At 34.2% G+C, this 19096-nt stretch overlaps 4 protein-coding genes across 5 annotated transcripts; all 4 read left to right on the top strand.

Annotated features, from left to right (window-relative positions):
* On the top strand, nt 51-1100 carry LOC104750686 (myb family transcription factor EFM; the record flags this gene model as incomplete). The annotated part of the gene is given in 3 exon segments (XM_010472524.1): nt 51-387; nt 484-560; nt 668-1100. Coding segments are annotated over 3 exon segments (684 nt in total), but the record flags the coding sequence as incomplete, so codon positions are not given.
* LOC109129641 lies at nt 10033-11419 on the top strand. Its single transcript, XM_019238149.1, has 2 exons — nt 10033-10332; nt 11217-11419. Exons 1-2 carry the CDS (start codon nt 10133-10135, stop codon nt 11245-11247), a joined length of 231 nt encoding a protein of 76 aa, XP_019093694.1. The 5' UTR covers nt 10033-10132; the 3' UTR covers nt 11248-11419.
* LOC104750687 (proline-rich receptor-like protein kinase PERK9) lies at nt 13334-17268 on the top strand. 2 transcript variants are annotated; one of them, XR_761695.2, is made up of 9 exons: nt 13334-15007; nt 15104-15514; nt 15597-15680; nt 15821-15891; nt 15990-16066; nt 16144-16291; nt 16373-16534; nt 16623-16972; nt 17050-17268. XR_761695.2 is itself a non-coding variant. In XM_010472525.2 (8 exons), exons 1-8 carry the CDS (start codon nt 14068-14070, stop codon nt 16815-16817), a joined length of 2088 nt encoding a protein of 695 aa, XP_010470827.1. In that variant the 5' UTR covers nt 13334-14067; the 3' UTR covers nt 16818-17268. The 2 variants fall into 2 exon arrangements, 1 of the variants encoding a protein (XP_010470827.1); XM_010472525.2 differs by having other exon boundaries at nt 16623-17268.
* LOC104750688 lies at nt 17111-18891 on the top strand. Its single transcript, XM_010472526.2, has 3 exons — nt 17111-17114; nt 17530-18068; nt 18170-18891. Exons 1-2 carry the CDS (start codon nt 17111-17113, stop codon nt 18048-18050), a joined length of 525 nt encoding a protein of 174 aa, XP_010470828.2. The 3' UTR covers nt 18051-18068; nt 18170-18891.

The raw sequence follows: 19096 nt of genomic DNA on the forward strand, positions 1-19096 counted from the left end.
TTATGAGTTATTTTAATTAATTATGTTTATGTGTTAAATCGAATGATTAGGAGCGTGTAGTTAAGAGAGCGAAAGTGGTGGAGGTGAAACCAAAAAGCGGTGCGTTTCAACCGTTTCAAAAAGAGAAAAAACGCGTTTTGGAAACTGATTTGCAACCTGCGGCGGTGAAAGTTGCCAGTTCTGCGCCGGCGACGACTACTAGCTCCACCACTGAAACTGGTGGTGCTAAAAGTGATTTGGATAAAGTTGGAGAGGAGCAGATACAGATGACACAGCAGCACCAAACTCAAACGCAATCGCAAACGCATAGAAAACAAAGACGATGCTGGTCGCCGGAGTTACACCGACGATTCCTGAACGCACTTCAACAGCTCGGAGGATCTCATGGTAATTAAAATGACTGTATTTTTTTCTGATTGGCTCATTAGTGATTCGTAATTAAATTGAAAAATTAATGATTTTTATTGGCTATTTTTTTTGCAGTTGCTACCCCTAAACAGATTAGAGATCATATGAAAGTCGATGGATTAACAAATGACGAAGTTAAAAGCCATTTACAGGTTAGTACTAATCAAATTTGTATGTTTTAATAATCACACGTCATGGTAATTAATTGAAATGTTACTCAAATTTGTTCCCTAACCATTTTTGTGGAATATTATTTCAGAAATATAGACTTCATACTAGAAGGCCAGCAACGACAGTAGCGGCACAGAGTAATGTTAACCCGCAACAACCACAATTCGTGGTGGTTGGAGGAATATGGGTGCCGTCGCCACAAGAATTTCATCCACCGACAGATGCAGCCAACAACGGTGGTGGTGTATATGCTCCAGTTGCTGTGGCGGCGCCATCTCCAAAACGTTCCATGGAGAGAAGTTGTAACTCGCCCGGAGCATCATCCTCTACAAATACAGCCACAACTCCTGTGTCATAGTACTCGACGACTAGTCAAGTAGTCCGTGGGTTTTGATTTTGTAGGTTTAATAATACCAAGTGAGTGTAAAAAAAGTCTTCGTCCATTTTGTTTTTGTAATCAAGAAATGTGTTTTTCGTAGGTTGAATTTTTTGAATAAAATAGACGAATGTTATATTATATAGTATGTATGTACAAGGCTTAAGTAATTAATCTTTTTCTATATGTTAAGTATTTTTGAAAATCTCCCTTATCTTTTTTGGTGTCAAATTTAGTTACAGCCCAATTTTGTTAGACAGATCTTAGAACTTTTAAAAGAAGGATACATGTTTCGTAACGCCTAAGCTAAGATTGTGGTGTATTTGTTCGCCCAAATGACATTATTACATTTTGAACTATATTTTTCGTTCTATCCTTAATAATTATGCTTATTTAAATGTTTATTTGCAATATTAATCCTTACAAAATTTAGTAACCAAAATTCTAAAATCAATTATAGATAATATTAAAAGATAAGAAAATCTTTCAACCTAATTAACACGTAAAAAAAATCATTTTTTTACTTTATTTAATTTTTTATTTATATTATTTTGAATTATTATATAATAAAATTAGTTAATAAAATTAGTAATTTTTTTGTAATTCAAATTTTTCTAAATAAAAACATATTACTCAATGAATAAAAAGTATATATAAAATGTCACATTTCGCCTGAAAACATTCAGAAAAGATTTAGCATCATACTATAAAAGAGATAACAAGATGATTTTGAATACGAATGAGTAGGAAGCTTGATATATCAGATATTCAAATTGAAAAGTTGTATTCGGTTGATTCCAGTTCTTTATTTTAGAGAATTTAATCTTTTAAAAAGTTTTAAAATATTATACATATTTAAATTTTATAAAAAAAATTATAAATACTTAAACCTTATATAGGAAATTGAAACTTTATAAAATGTTTAAGATTTTAGTAATATCTTAAACGTTTTATAAGAAGTATCAAATATTATAAATATTTAAACTTTATGAGAAGTATCAAATATTTTTAATAATATCTTAAACTTTATAGATATTTGAATATTTATATATTTTTTAGTTTTTTTATAATGTGTTCAAAATATTAAAAATATATTTCAACTTTTACGAATTTTGTCCCGGTGCAAGTTAAAATATCACGCGATGGAGGCATGACAGGTTTTGGTTGATATAAATATAAATTTAAAATATCATTAATTCGGTACTACCCAGGTAAAAAAATCATTTCGTTATTTTGTTTAAAATATAAATATTAGAGTAATAAACATATCTAATTAAGTTGACTAAATTAATATTATGTAAAAACTATATTGTTCTATATTATAGGTTAAATCATAAAACTAACAATCACAATACACTTATTAAAATTCTAAACACTAAAAGAGAAAACAAAAGTAACACATAAATCATATAATTTTTTTTAATCAAATAGGTTGTTCCGTGGTGCACTGCAATCAACATCTAGTAATAATAAAAATCTAATCACCTTTTTAAACGATTGACGACAAAGTTTTTATAAGACTATGTACATTAATTTTTATTTTCAACACTTTCCTTTTTACTTTTTAATACTCCACATCATTTTCTCTTTCTTCACCTAATAATTTAATATAATAATTCAATATACATTCAATTTTTATCATCTATAATGGTTTTATATAATAAAATTCCACACCTTATTTTATTTCTTTTACTATTTATTTTTATATGTTCAAATGAAGTGAAACAATTCTCTATTTATTAAGTATGAAAATAATAAATTATGATATAATACAAAATAAAATAAAATTTTGATTAATTATGAATTAAATGATGTCAAATAGTTAGGATGAAATTAAAAATATAAAGAAGTTTAACAACCAATAATAATGAATTATGTGTCTTAGTGGTACAATCTTTTGTTTATTCAACATGTTGAAATAATTCAACATGATTTCATCTATATAGATTTTTTATCATTGTTCAACACTCTCATTGTATGAATTCAACTGTTGAATTAATGATTCAACACTTCTATTGTACACATTAAACTATGTACATTGGTTTTTATTTTCAACACCTTCATTTTTACTTTTTAACACTCTACATAATTTTCTCTCTTCTCTACATAATATTCAACATATATTTAATTTTTATCGTCTACAATAATTTTGTTTACTAAAATTCAACACTTTATTCCATTTATTTTATTATTTATTTTATATGTTCAAATAAAATGAAACAAATCTTTATTTATAAAGTATGAACATAATACATTTTGATATCATATAAAATAAAATAAAATTTTGATTACTATGAATTAAATAATGTCAAATAGTTAGGATAAATTAAAAGTATTATTTGTCTTAGTGGTCTCATGTTTTGATGACTTTTCACTTTTGGGAGAAACGAATATGAAAAGTCAATGGTATACTTGTTTCTTCAAGTTCAAATGTAATCACAAGATAAAACTAATTTTAAAAAAAAAACAGACCAAAGGGAGAAATCAACGAAAGCTTAGATCTAAGATTTACCAGTGGAGAGAGTAACGGTGGAGAGACGACGGCGGAGACAAGAGTCTAGATCTAGGATTTCATTTTTTAGGTTTTTTTTGTTAGAAGAGAGAAATGGTGGATATAGCTAATGTCAACTCTAATGAGAGTTGCTCATCAAATTGCTAATAATATATATATATATATATATATTAAAATAGGAAAAGAGAGAATGTAAACTCTTCTGAAAATGTTTTTTCGAGAAACGATTCTTACTTTGTTTCTACATGTGTCATATTATAAGTGGTTTAATTTTAATTAAAAAAAATAAACTAATTTTGTGTTTTGCTCTAGATCTGTTTTTCACTTTTTTATATATATATTATAGGTGTGTTTAGTCTATGTCTTTTGGTAGATGTGTTTAGTAGATGTGTTCAGTACAGTAGATGTGTTTAGTAGGTGTGTTTATATAATATAGATGTATTTAGTAGGTGTGTTAACGATTAGTAAATGTGTTTTGTTTTAATTTCTCTTTTTATTTTGCCATTTAGGTTATTTTACTTTTCACCGAAACTCAGGTCTTTGGTTTCTTAGGGAAATGCCAACGAGGATAGCTCATCAAAAGACTTGGTAGTAAAAAATTAACATATCGATGAGAGAGAAGAAGAAAAGAAAAAAATCGCTCTTCAAATTGTTTATATAAGAAACGGTTCTCAGAAAAATTGACAGCTGTCATTTTATTAATGGCTACTATTAATAAAAGATAATAAATATATTATTCTGATTAAAATAATATATATCTTTAAAACAATCAACCCTCTAAGAGTTTGTCTTATGGTTTAATATTCAATTTTTAAAATTTTAAGCGAATTCCTCTGGTTTAGACAAATTGTTCTCATTAACCAATCTTATATCAATATCCAATCATGTCATATAGAATATAATATTTGCATATTAACAAATGTTTCAGATGTAGACAAATAATTTTTTTAGTATTTATTGGATTAGGAAATCAGTAAAAAAGTGGGAGTAGGGACGATATTCTCATTTCATTATTATCCTCGTTTGAAGCAAACAAATAAACAAAAAGGAATTTATTGTAATCTACCACATTGGTTATAAATCTTTTCTCATCCACCAAAAGCAGCGAGGGTAAATGACTTAAATAGCCCTGAAATCTGCCATTGAAATATCGTGTGCGGCCGTTGGAAAACATGTGACTTTGTATTAAATGCATTGGTAACCCAAGCTTGTATTAAATGTGGACAAAAGAGCGGAATGCTGGATAAAAGGAAGTATGAGATTAAATAATTAAATAAAAGAGAATGAAGGAGATATTGGGACATGGTTGACGCGTTTAATAGAAGAAAACGAAGTTGTAGGTTTTATGGTGGACGACATCGCAAATACAAAAGTATTAATTGAGGTTTGGTGTCAAAAATTTTGTTTTTTTTGCGAACGAGTTGGTATGTTGATTGGCCTGCATTTATTGATTAGCCTGGTAAGTTGGCGAAAGTGGTGGACAATAATGAGAATGTAGACAAGTATGCAGAGCATGTGTCCATGAATGCAGAGTCGTGTCCACAAGATCTCTGCAGGTAGACAATAGGACAAGAGTCGAGTCCAATCTAGCACAAGGGCTATATGAGGTAAATGTGGTTACTGAATTAGAAACGGAGGACAATATTATGGTGGTGGACAATGTTGATGTAATGGTCACCCGGAGACATCGCGTGTGTGATGTAACGTTGTCCAATATAAGAGAGCTAGGGGACAAAATGATGGCAGTAGACAAAGTTGGCACCTCTGGCGATGTTGTAGGTCCATTGTCCACTATAAAATGATGGCAGTAGACAAATTTGGCAACTCTGGCAGTAGACAAAGTTGGCACCTCTGGCGATGTTGTAGGTCCATTGTCCACTATAAAATGATGGCAGTAGACAAATTTGGCAACTCTGGCAGTAGACAAAGTTGGCACCTCTGGCGATGTTGTAGGTCCATTGTCCACTATAAAATGATGGCAGTAGACAAATTTGGCAACTCTGGCAGTAGACAAAGTTGGCACCTCTGGCGATGTTGTAGGTCCATTGTCCACTATAAAATGATGGCAGTAGACAAATTTGGCAACTCTGGCAGTAGACAAAGTTGGCACCTCGGACAAGTGATCGACAAAGAAATTGGTGGACAAATTGTCCATCGTTTGGACGTGGAGGACAAGTGATCGACATAGACGCGGAGGAAGTTGTCCATCGTTTGGACGCGGAGGACAAGTGATCGACATAAACGCGGAGGAAGTTGTCCATCGTTTGTTTCAACAAAATCTACATAAGGCGGCTGAGGATTTGCGATATTCTCACCCTCTGGATGATCTCTGTGTAGACATAACAAAAACGAATTTAATAAGGATGTCTACCGACATAAAGAGAGACTAAAGTTCTGTTACAACTTACGGATCCGTGGGGTCAGCAGAGTCGAGAGCATCCCGAGTGTACTTTCAAGAATAAGGACAAAATTGGGGGAAGGGACTACCGCTTGAGTGCGTCACCGTTTGTTTTCATCTCCGGAAGGGGTCCAACGTTGAAATTGCGGTTCAATCTGAGGGAACAAAATAGGGCCAACATATAACAAAGAGGATAAGATGTAATAAACTGAGAATTGAATAGAAATTGGTAATTTCCAAACTCCGGTGAGCGCAACTACGGTTAAACATAGAAACTTCGACCAGTGAGTGACAAAAGATTTCGGGGACTAAACTATGACTAGGGGAGATGAAGAGGTCGACCATTAATGCACCCCAAAATTAAAAGTTATTCGGTTCTCCAGGAAAAAAAACATGAAAAGACAGGACATAGGAAAAAAAAAATATAGATTTCTGAGATTTTTCCATTTGATGGTTGTAGGGTTACAAATGTATTTTCATCTATTAGATGTGGTATTCCCCGAAAGGACTGAACCAATGTGGTAGAACGCACAACTTTTGTTTCTGAATGTGGTACATTAGTTAAAAAATCTAAACAAAACATAGGCTCTGAATGGAGAGAACGTATTAGTCATAGCAGATTAAGCGGTTCAAGCAGATCAAGCAGAACAAAATCGGATCAAGTAGATTTGGTTGTTCAAGTGCAGATCAAGCGATTCGATATATTTTAAATATATTATATTTTCTAATTAAAATTATTTAAATATAATATACTAATAGAAAATGTTAATAACTAAACAAAATTAGTATGTACATAAGTTATATACAACACATAAAAATAAATATCATTAATTATAAAAATTGTATTTTATTTACTTACATTATTTTATTAAATATTAATAAGTGTAGAAAAGGTAAAAGAACATTTAATATATAGAAAAATAAATTGTGTGTTATAGAATTGTTTTTATAAAGGTGAAAAAAAAAATGTGTCTGAATTATTATTTTATTTAATTGGTCTGCATATAATAGGGTGAACAACATAAAAAAAGCTGTCGACCAGATTTGCATGTATATCTCCTCCATTTACCACAAAAAAAACAAAAAAAAATCTGAACTGTGTGTAGTTCATAGGAAAACCGCATTAAATAGTGAACTATTTTTTTTTTTTTTGTGTCATTCCGTTTAAAGCCATAAACAAAACACAAAAACCAAACACAAACAGTGGTTTACATATTTTATAATCATAATCACCACCATGCAATGAAAACGCTAGCGGTATTTGTATTCATTTTGGAAATATTTTCTTAAACCCAACATATACATTTGTAACATTAATTAATTAGTACTACTCGTACCAATAGGAAAAAGAAGAAAACAAAAACATAGAATTACTCCCTATCTCATTAACTTATCATGCAACTTTAATTATCCATAATTAGTCTCTCTTTCTTTATCTCTCTACGTTAACTTCATCTTTAATTGTCCTTTTGAATATTTTCACGTTTTTGTTGGTTATCTTTTCAACCGGCTTATGCTCCATTTTTCTCTGAGGTAAACATCTTCCTTTTGTGTTTGGTGTCTTCCTTTGATCACCATAACGTCTCCATGATATCGTCTTTGGTTAACTCTTCAACTGGCTCCTGCTCCATTTTTTCTATGAGGTAAGCTTCCTCCTATGCTCCATTTGTCTCCAACAATCTACCTCATTGTGACTGTTAATTTTGCACACACCACACAACTTCTTGGTCTTCCCATGGCATTTCTTGTTTTGCTTGTTTCATTTTCTCGAACCAAGCTTTTCTTCATAAAACGCACCCTCATTGATACATTCTTCTCGAAGACTTAAGTGCTTTTCATGCGCTTTCAAGGTACATATCATCTCTGTAATAGAGAGAGAGTCGATAGATTCTTTGTTTGTTCAAAGACAGCAATGATGCCATCGAACTTTTGCGGCAAGAAGATATGAACCTTTTGAACTAATTGGTAATCGATCTTGTCTTCACCATGAACTCTTACTTTTGTTGAGTAGCTTTGCCTTGTTTTCTAACAGGTGACTACTTCCGTGTTGTAGTCTTCCTCACAAACTTAACCACCACTTTTTGCCACTGAGCCTTGCTCTGTTTCATTCAACAGAAAGCTTCTCCTTGTGAACGTCTTTCTCAAAGACTACACACCACTTTCTTGTTTAACAGCGGCTAGCCATGTTTTACCATATTCTTGTTTAAAGCTCGAATCCTCTCATTTTGGCCGAGCAATAAACACACCATCATATGTAACCTAATTACATGAAAAGATACGATTGCAATGTGCTAGACAGTGTCATCAACGCCTCCGTTGACGCTTCCTCTGATCTTTCAATTGCACCCCTTCGGATGACGCATAGGATTGCGTCGGTTTGTTCGAAACACCGTCTTCACCAATGACCACAATTATCTCTTGATTAAGATGGCCTTCCTCTTAATCCACACCCGATTTCATCGTTTCTCCATCTAACATAAGAATCACTTGCTGCAACGTTCGGTGATATGATCTTTGTTCTTCTTTGGTTGAAATTTTTTTCTTTTTTTTTTTACAGGCTTTGTTATGTTTTTCTTTGTGCTTCCCACTGGCCCTCGAATCAATGAAGCTCTGATACCATGTTGAAGTTTTGCTCTTGTATTACACAGAAGCCATTGCTTCAAATACAGAGCATGGTAGAGAAAAAATAGAGAATGAAAAAGAGGAAAACTTCTCAATTATTTTCGACAACTTATGTAAGAAGATAACATTCACCTTATGTAGTTTTCCTAAAGACACAAAGCAACCGTTGCAACTTCCTACACTAACAACAGTTCATAACAAGTCACGATTAACACATAACCTTTGACTCAACAACACACTTAATAATATAGTTGTATAAATAACATAAGCCTAAACTCAATTATTACCAACATATGATAGGTTGCCGCAGCACAACCGGAGCTTCTCACCGTGATTTGAAGTCTTTGTATCTTGAGTAACACCAATCGCACTCTCCACGCATATGAAGCAAATCACTTCTAAATCACCTTATCATTGATCGGTGACCCTCCGATATTTAAAATCCTAAATATTGCTTTTGACGCACAAAAAAAAAGGTTGTAGTTGTCTCTTCTGCTACATCTGCTTGAGACTTGGAGACTTGCTTTGCATATGATTAAATTTCTTAGGATATATACTATACTGTGTTTTTGCTCTGAATGTTGAAACTGATTGACAATTTAATACACAAAATGATCTTGTGCATATAGATGCCTCATGCGTGTTTTTTGACGTCACCATCTTTTTAAAAACTTTATAAAACCTTATAATTAAGTACTTACAAATTTTTAAAATGATTTTTAAAAAACCTTATAAACCATTTTAATACCTATTAAATTCCTTATAAAAAAACCTTAAAGAAACCTTTTGGACACCTTTTAAGAAACCTTTGATTGAAACTTTTAAAAATCTAATCAAAGACCTTATAAAACATTTTAAAATAGATAGATATTCACAAAAACGGTCAAGTTAAAAATGCCATTACTGTTGTTTTAACCAAAAGAGGTTAAATTTAAAAATAGATTTTTATAAAAAGTTTATTAATCTGTATGTTGTTAGGACTAATTTTTTTTTTTTTAAACTCATAAAACTTTATTATAAATTATGTGTTATCACATTGTAATGATGAATACAAACAACTAGGGATATTTGAATACTAGCTGGTCTTGGTTATTATCCGGTTACCTTGTGTGGAGATTCAAGGATTATATATACTTACTTGAAAAATGTTCAGAAAAGAGAATGTCCATTAGAACATGTTGCTGAAGTTCAAAGGTACTTGGAGGACATACTCGCTTTGAGTAATAGTCTCCATAAATTTAAATTTGTTGGTAGAAATAGCAATGCTTTAGCTCATGCACTAGCAAAGGAGGCTAGAATTAAGAATTGTCCTTTGATTATCTCTTGGGTTTTGATTATCTCTTGGGTTTGTAATAAATATATGATCAAACAATGTACTCATGCTTTTATAATAGAATGTTTGGCAGACAAAAAAAAAAAAAAAAAATACCTGGTCGTGGGCTTTGATTATTTAGGTCCGTTTATGATATTCCTTAAACCTTTTTTTTTCTTTGTTTGAAACAAAAAGTTAAAAGAAAAAACAGAAAAAAAAAAAATTAAAAATTAATAAAGAAAAGAAAAATTGAAAATCCCTAAATTGAATAGCGCTAAATCGCAATTTTGGGAAGGGAAAGGGATCTCTCTATCTCTGGCTGTATCGGTGGTGATGGCGACGTCAAGCGATTCTTCGAAACCAGTAGTAATGGAGAGGAAGAAGAAAGGAGCTCCGATCAAATTCTTGGTGCCTCTCATTTACGCGCCTGCTCTTCCTTTGATCCGCTTGACTTTGAGGCATAAACCAGTTCTCAGAGACCGTCTCTTCGGTCTTGTCCTCGCCGGTGCTTTCGCTCATGGCTTCTATCTTGTGTATCCTCTTTTGGTTTTGCTTTTTTTTTTTTTTATCGTGTCATTTTGGAATCTCTAGTGGATTGTTCTAATTTGTTGGAATGACTAGCTTCTAAAGTAGTGAACTTGTTAAGGAGGCTTTGGGTTTGGAAAAACATGCATGTTTTGGGTTTAGGGTTTAGTTAGTTCAATTTGATATGTTAGTTAGCATTGTAGATTTTGAAAATGGTATCAGAGAGTTAGGAAGTGTATTTGTGATTTGAAATTAGGCTTCTCTTCAAACCCCGATAGCGTTTTAAGATTGTGCATAGAGATAAGATATGTGTAAGCATAAGGACTTAAGGTAGTGGATCCTGAATTGTGTCATCTAGTGACAGGAACTCATATATGGTTGTGTGGATAGTGAAATTTACCATTTTTCTCATTTCCTGCATCATGTTTTTGTTGAAGTTTGTTCAATCTGTGTGTGTCTTATACATCTTAGTTCTAGAACTGAAACTATAAACCATCTATATTACCAATCTGAGGATGTTAAGGAACTTAGCATGTGAGTTGATGGATTCAGGTATTTTTAGGTTTCAAAATCACTTATGATAGTTTTGTAGTGTTCATGGTGATAGTTTGGTATGTTTCACTTCTCCGTGATGTGATTCTTGAAAGTTCTTATGTATTATAATCTCGATTCCCTGGTACTAGTGAGGGAAAATACTAAACGTTTCAGTGATTTGAGCTGAATTTGTTGAGAATAGCTTGAGCTGATGCTGGTTCCTTATGCTGTTAAGCTTCGATTGATATAAGCAGAGTCTGTTATATGGATTTGGAAAGTGGCTACATGCATATGACAGTATTGATGATCTCTTTGGAATGTTATTTTCTTGTGATTGTTCCTTAATGATGAATGACAGAACGGATATATATGATCAAGAGAGCAAATGAAAAAAACTGGCGTTGCAGCAGCCATCCAACAAGAGCTCAATATTTCTCAGATGTCTTTGTTTTCAGATAAATAAATTTTGCTTTTGGGTTTAAATCTCTTGACACATTAATCCATTAGTCATCTTGTGTATCAGCTTCTACATTTTTCAATCCCATTCTTGGTTTTACATCATTCCAGTTTGACATAGTATGCATTCCACATGAACACATGGTCATGATATAAACAAGGAATATAATTTATACTAATAAAAATATATAAGTGGAGAGACAGAGAGACGTGGCAGGTGTTTCTGAATTTACACCTCTCTTATGCAAGCAATGATGATGGGATCAACAAGTGCGTTTATATAATTAGAATTGTTTTTTTCTTTTAAGATCCTCACTTAGCTCTCACACCACATGTCTCCTCTTTTAATTTTATGACTTGTTCACGAAGTAATGATGGAGAAATGGCACGTGGTTGTGAGATACGAGTGAGAGTGTAAACAAGAAAAAAATGTGGTTGGAATGTTTTGGGATCGTCACGGCTTAGTGAATGTTCTTTTGGGGTTTTAAGGTTTTGAAGGCGACACGTATATTTCATGTTACTATCAAAGTGTCTCTCCCTTTCACCATAGGCCATAGCACTTTATTTTTCTTGTTGTGTATAGAATTTTCTCGTGAGAAAATCTTGCAATTATGATGGCTCTTCCGGACACAAAAAAAATCCATATGACCATGTTATTCTTAGACAAGACACACAAGACAAGAGACACAAAGAAATTCTCAAAACATTAAAGAAAGACTAATAAGAAGCACACCAAAGACACTAAACACCAATTAACAAGACTTGAAAAAAAAAATTATTTGCCAACAATAATAAAAGGCAAATTTAGTCGATGTGGTGATATTCACTAATAACATTGTTTTTGAAGATTTTAAAGAACAAAGCGTACATCACCACTAAACCGTCTTGCGGATCTTCAAAATTTTACTTAAAATATATAATGTGATTTCGTTTATAATTATGTGGCAAATACTTATGTTCAGATTTCACTATTTGTTGGTTAACCACGTGTATTTTTTATTTTGTCCAACACACTAACTATCCAAACCTGAAATATTCCTTAATTTTCTACCCAAAATATTTGGACCCTTTCAACGTTAACTTTCCCAATCTATTTCTGTTGTCCACAAATTGATTTATAGTGTTCGTTTTCGAAAGGGTTAGCGTGAAGACACCCGGTAATGACATAAGTGCTCTCATCACAATCTTTCTAGTTCGGAAAATGAGATCTTAGACGTTTTTTTTTTTTTTTTGCTAATTTGTAAATGTACTCCATTTAATATTTTACATAGTTTTGTCCTTTAGATGTCATGTGCTGATACTCTAATAATTATATTACACGAAATTTTGTCCTTTTGAACGCAGTAATACGATGTCAAAAAGAAAAAAATCAATATATATTGCAAAGCCAGAATTTAAAATTAATTTTACAAGCGGTCAAGTCAAACTACAACTTAGGACATATATAAAAGGTCAACTATAAACACTTAAACAAATATAAGAACCACATTTCGATATAATATTAACCGCCATTATTATTGAGCAGACAACTACTTGCCATTTAAAAAAAATCTAATACACAATTTAATCAAGAATCAATTTAGTGTCTTCAGATCAAGGTAAGGAAATAAAAAACGACAAATAGATTTATATACACTAATTAACACTAATTATATACTGATCTTTTTTTTTTCCTTTAACAAAAAACGACAAAACAAAAATCAAATAGCCAACTTTAACACTAATTAACTCCATTGAAAATTTATATACACTTAAAGAACTATCTGTTTTTTTTTTCTTTTTCTCAAAATTTCTTTTACATACAAGTTTTATATCACAAAAAGAACAACACTAATTATGTATTTGAATAAAATTTGCTATATGTTTTTATTAGCGCCGATCTATATTGATTACAAAGCGCGTCCAATAATAATAAAAAAAAAAAACAGACGCGTAGAAGCTTAAATAAAAACAAAAAAAAAATACATAAAATAATTGAGAAAAAAAGAGAGAGGTTACGGTGAATTTGGAAAGTAGCTGAATGAGATTTTTATTCAGTTATGGAAACAAATTTATTTATTTTCCTTAAAAACGAATTAAAAGCCTTTCAATTTTGTTTGACCGTTGATTTTTAACGTAGCATTGAAGCTTTCCCCCAGAGAAGAAGACGCTGGAGAAAAAAAAAGAAAATTAAAATTCAGGAAGCATCGGAAGAAAGTGAAAAAAAAAAAGAATGAAACTTTGATTCAAGATTCCAACTTTGAGAGAAGAAGAAGAAGAAGAACAAGAAGACAAGACAAAAGTTAGTTACTTTGTGTTCTTCAATGGCTGAAGAAGATGTTTAAAAAAGTTAAATGATCTTTTAAGTGAAGAAGAAGCTTTTACAGATCTGAGGTTTATTACATTTTTTATATAATCTCAGTGATCTGGAATTTGGTGGGAAGCAATTAAAGTTCAATTTTTGTTTTAAACGATCTGGGGGGGNGGGGGGGGGTTTGATCTGTTACATCATCATCATCGTCTCTGCTTTGTGTTGAAGCTTTTGGTGTGTTTAGAGTAAATTAGGGTATAATCTTATCAGCTGTGTGTGTGTGTGATCTTCAAAGTTGCAACTTCCTTCACGTTTAGTGTTTCCTTTGGTTGGTAAAGTTTGGTGCTTTCAGGATTTTACAGTTCTCTGCATTTTTTAGGTTCTTGATTCTTAAATTTAGTGTTTTTGGAGGAAAGATTTCAAATTTTTGGATGAGAATTAGATTTTGTTGATTGGAATTGAGATGGCAACATCACCGGTACAACCTCCGGTTTCTAATTCTCCACCGTCTCCTCCGGTAGCTTCACCGCCGATAAATAATGATACTTCACAATCAGTTCCTGATATACAACCACCAGTAACATCGCCGCTTCCTCCATCAGCTCCTCCACCAAATAGAGCTCCTCCTCCGGTTGTGACTTCACCGCCACCAGTACCGAGTGGAGCACCTCTGCCAAAACCACCTGAGAGCTCTCCTCCACCACTGCAACCAGTGATCCCTTCACCTCCTCCTTCAATTTTATCGCCGCCACCACCGCCAACGGTGCAGCCACCAAGTAGTCCGCCTTCACCACCTGCATTAGTCCCTCCTGCTTCTGCTCCTCCTCCACGGCCTTCGCCTTCCCCACCAATACGTTCTCCTCCTCCTCCGCCGCCATCAGAGCGTCCAATTCAATCTCCTCCTCCGCCGCCATCAGAGCGTCCAATTCAATCTCCTCCTCCGCCTTCAGACCGTCCCACTCAATCTCCTCCTCCGCCTTCAGACCGTCCAATTCAATCTCCTCCTCCTCTTCCTTCACCGCCTTCAGACCGTCCCACGCAGTCTCCGCCTCCACCACCAGAGGATCCTAAGCCTTCACCTCCCAGGAGAAGTCCAGATTCTCCACCACCAACAATCTCTTCTCCTCCTCCACCACGTTCTCCTCCCAACATACTTGTCCCAGGTTCTGACAATCCATCTCAGAACAACCCTGCTCTTAGACCTCCTCCTGATACTTCAAGTTCAACTAATGGTAGTGGAATTGGTGCTGGTGCTGTTGTTGGTATCAGTGTCGCAGTGGCGCTAGTTGTGTTCAGTCTTATTGGAATTTTTGTCTGGTGCTTGAGGAGACGAGAAAAACGTCTTTCAGCTGTTAGTGGTGGCGATGTTACGCCATCACCAATGAGCTCTACGGCAAGATCAGGTATTATTAGTTTGATGGGAATCATTGAAGATCTAAAAGTTGTTACTTGTCTGTTTCTTGATTCTCATTACGTTTCTTGATATTCTCTATGTACAGATTCAGCATTTTTTAGGATGCAGTCATCTGCACCTGTTGTAGGTAGCAAGCGTTCTGGCAGTCATCATTACTCACAGTCACAATCTGGCGGCTTAGGCAATTCGAAAGCATTGTTTTCTTATGAAGAACTTGTGAAGGCAACAAATGGGTTTTCAGAAGAAAACCTATTGGGTGAAGGTGGGTTTGGTAGTGTATATAAAGGGATATTACCAGATGGGAGAGTAGTTGCTGTGAAACAACTTAAAATTGGTGGAGGACAAGGCGACCGAGAGTTTAAAGCTGAAGTTGAGACTCTTAGCAGGATTCATCACCGCCATTTGGTTTCCATCGTGGGACATTGCATCTCTGGTGACCGCAGATTGCTCATTTATGATTATGTCTCTAATAATGACCTTTACTTCCACCTTCATGGTAAAGTAAAAACATCTCCAAGGTTACTCTTTATATATGCACACCACTGGGACTGACACTATCTAACATGTCTCGTAAACAGTTTCAAAATCTTCTCTGGACTGGGCAACTCGTGTTAAAATTGCTGCTGGTGCGGCTCGTGGACTAGCTTATCTTCATGAAGATTGTAAGTTGTTGCTCATCCCACTAGCTTGTAACCTCCAAATCACACCTCTTTGGAAAAAGTTACTAAATTTAGTGGTAGACCAAAAGAAGTAGTCTTAGTGGTATTTGGCTGTTTCTTACTACTAAGTTGTCTATTGTCAGGTCACCCGCGTATCATTCACAGGGACATAAAGTCGTCTAACATTCTTTTAGAGGACAACTTTGATGCTCGGGTACACATTATTAGTCTCTACTATATTAAGATTTGTAAGGTTTCTGTTACATTGTGACTTAAAACAGTATTTGATATCTCAATATTTTTAATTTGTAGGTTTCTGACTTTGGTCTTGCAAGATTAGCTCTTGATTGTAACACTCATATCACAACACGGGTTATTGGAACATTTGGGTAGGTGCTTGTCTTGTTTGATACAAGTTTGCATATTGTGGTCTCTGTTTGATATCTTTGATTCATCTACTTCACAGCTACATGGCTCCTGAATATGCATCAAGTGGGAAATTAACAGAGAAATCAGATGTATACTCCTTTGGAGTTGTTCTACTTGAGTTAATCACTGGACGTAAACCTGTGGATACATCCCAACCACTGGGAGAGGAGAGCCTTGTTGAATGGGTACGACCGCTACTCATTAACATGTATACCTTTTCATCAATATCCTCAAATCGTTTGACTTTTGCATTATTTGTTGTTCAGGCCCGGCCTCTGATAAGTCATGCCATCGAAACCGAGGAGTTTGATTCTTTAGCAGACCCCAAGCTTGGAGAAAACTATGTGGATTCTGAAATGTTTAGAATGATAGAAGCAGCGGGAGCCTGCGTGCGCCATTCAGCTGCCAAGAGACCTCGGATGGGACAAGTACAAAACATTCTTCTTTTCTTCTTTCCTCGAGATTGAAGAGTTTATTTGGCTTATAACTTAATCTTGATCATACATTATTTTGCAGATTGTGAGAGCTTTTGAAAGTTTAGCTGGGGAAGACCTTACCAACGGAATGAGACTAGGAGAAAGCGAAGTCTTTAACTCAGCTCAACAGTCAGCAGAGATCAGATTATTTAGAAGAATGGCATTTGGTAGCCAAAACTACAGTACAGATTTTTTCACACATAGTAGTTACAATAGCAGAGACGAAAACGTGTAAATATCATACACACAGATTTGTTTTTTTCTTTCGCCATTAGAGGCAACAACAACCCATCAATAACATCCCAGTTTTGTCTAAAAACTTCCCATCCTGCGCCTCAAACCTGCACATCCTGTTCTCAAAGCAGAACCCTACTCAGAGTGCTTAAATCAGTAAGAATCTCTCTCTGGTTTCGTTTCCTTCTGTTTCCATGTGGTGAAACTAAAGAGACTACCTAAACAATTTGTAGAGACAAAGGATTACAAAGGAGCATGTGGTTGAACAGAAAGATGAGATAAAGAGATATATAGATGGGTAATATACTTATGTTCTAGGCTTCTGGCACAAGAAAGCTTCGTTTTCTTACATGGAAATACTTTTGTATTTATTTTATTTATACCTTTACCTTTACTTCCTTGTCATATTATCTCAATCTTATACTTATATTGAATCAACAAGGCTCCATCTATATCTCACTGTGTCATTGTGTGTCCATCTGGCTTAGTTTCCAGATGCAGAAAGGCTGATTTACCCGAAAACGAAAGATTGTTAGTTGTTTTGACGTCTAAGCTTCCTAAAACAATGCTTCTAAAAGCGTCTCAGATCACATGTGTGATTCTGTAATATGTGCAAAAACAAACACATGGGTGTTGCTTTGCCTTGCATTTTGTTGATACCAATATTGGCAAGGAACATATTCCTTTGACACAATATGATATCACCTCTTAAGTTTTGTTTTCTCCATCTCCATATATCTTTGTTTTCAGCTTAACATGTTTTTTCAATGCATCAAGAGTAAAGGAAGAAGATTGTGGTGCTTTTGCAGCAGATTGTGTTGTACTTTGTTGCTGCTGCGAGTGCTTTATACTACAAGTCTTTATCTTCGTCTTCTTCAAGGTTCCTTGTAAACTTGCACATAAAATGAAGAGATTTGTGACCAGAAGGCTTCGAGGAAAGAAGAGAAGCAACGCAAAGATCTTCCTACCGACAAAGGAGGATGATTGCAGAGACAGAGAGGAGCATGTGTCGAAATTAAGTTGCATGCAAGACATTGAGGAGATGATGCATGAACTTTCCATGAAAGGAGAGTTTGTGTTTGGGAGTTTCTGGAGACAGGGAGACTCTGCAAATGATTTGGATTTCGGAAACTCACAGTTCGAAATAGCTACATACAGAGATCATCATTCCTTGTCATTGCTCATTGCACAAGATGTCTTATTGGATTCAAGAATCCACATAATGAAGCGTTAAGAGGACTGAAACAAAAAGGTATTGAACTATATTTATGCATTCTCTACTTTCTCTAAGAGTGAGACTAACAGTAACAAATTGGCAATTTCTCTACTGGAACTCTGATGTATAATCTTCAGCTGTTCTGTAAACACAATTTACCGGACCTGTAAGATCTCCTTTCATGACCAGTCAAGAATCAGAATGTACAACAACTAGTTGGTAAGCCTTCTTCGGTCCAGAGTCTGAAGCAAGAAAGCTTCTTCCTTCCACATTTATATGGTTCTATTTACATTCTGTGAGCCAGTTGAATATGAAAGACCTATTCAAGAGGAGACAGGTTGATTACGTTGTCATGATTCAGGCTCAGATCTCCTGACTGATCTCTTTTTAGCTTCTAATCTGGCAGTGAACCCAATTGTTGTAGGTCTTATCGATCTTTGCCTTACCATATCACAGTACTCCGGGTCGTTACACTACTATTTGGCACTAATAGTAGTTACAATAGCAGAGACGAAAACGTGTAAATATCATACACACAGATTTGTTTTTTCTTTTTCTTTCGCCATTGGAGGCAGCAACAACCCATCAATAACATCCCAGTAAGAGTGCTTAAAACAGTAAGAGTCTCTCTCTCCGGTTTTGTTTCTTCTTTGATTTGTGTTCATCTTACTGTTTCCATGTGGTGAAACTAAAGAGACTACCAAAACAGAGGATTACAGAGGAGCATGTGGTTGAAGAGAGCTGAGAAAAAAGGGAAAGCTTCGTTTTCTTACATGGAACTACTTTTGTAAAAAAAAAAAAAAAAACCTACTTTTGTATCTATATTTTTTTTATACCTTTACCTTCAAGTTTGCATATTTTGCGACGTTACTACTTGTCATATCATCATCTCAATCTTATTATACTTATGATGAATCAATAAGGCTCTCCATCTATATCTCACTGTGTTAGTAATACCTTATCACGAGAAGCAATTGCAGAGATTTCATTCATTCACTTAATAATAAAACAGGAGAAAATACAAACTTGACAAACATGGATTTGCGTTGGAGCAAAACGTACAA

Source organism: Camelina sativa, chromosome 16 (assembly GCF_000633955.1).
Source record: "Camelina sativa cultivar DH55 chromosome 16, Cs, whole genome shotgun sequence".
Lineage (NCBI taxonomy): Eukaryota > Viridiplantae > Streptophyta > Magnoliopsida > Brassicales > Brassicaceae > Camelina > Camelina sativa.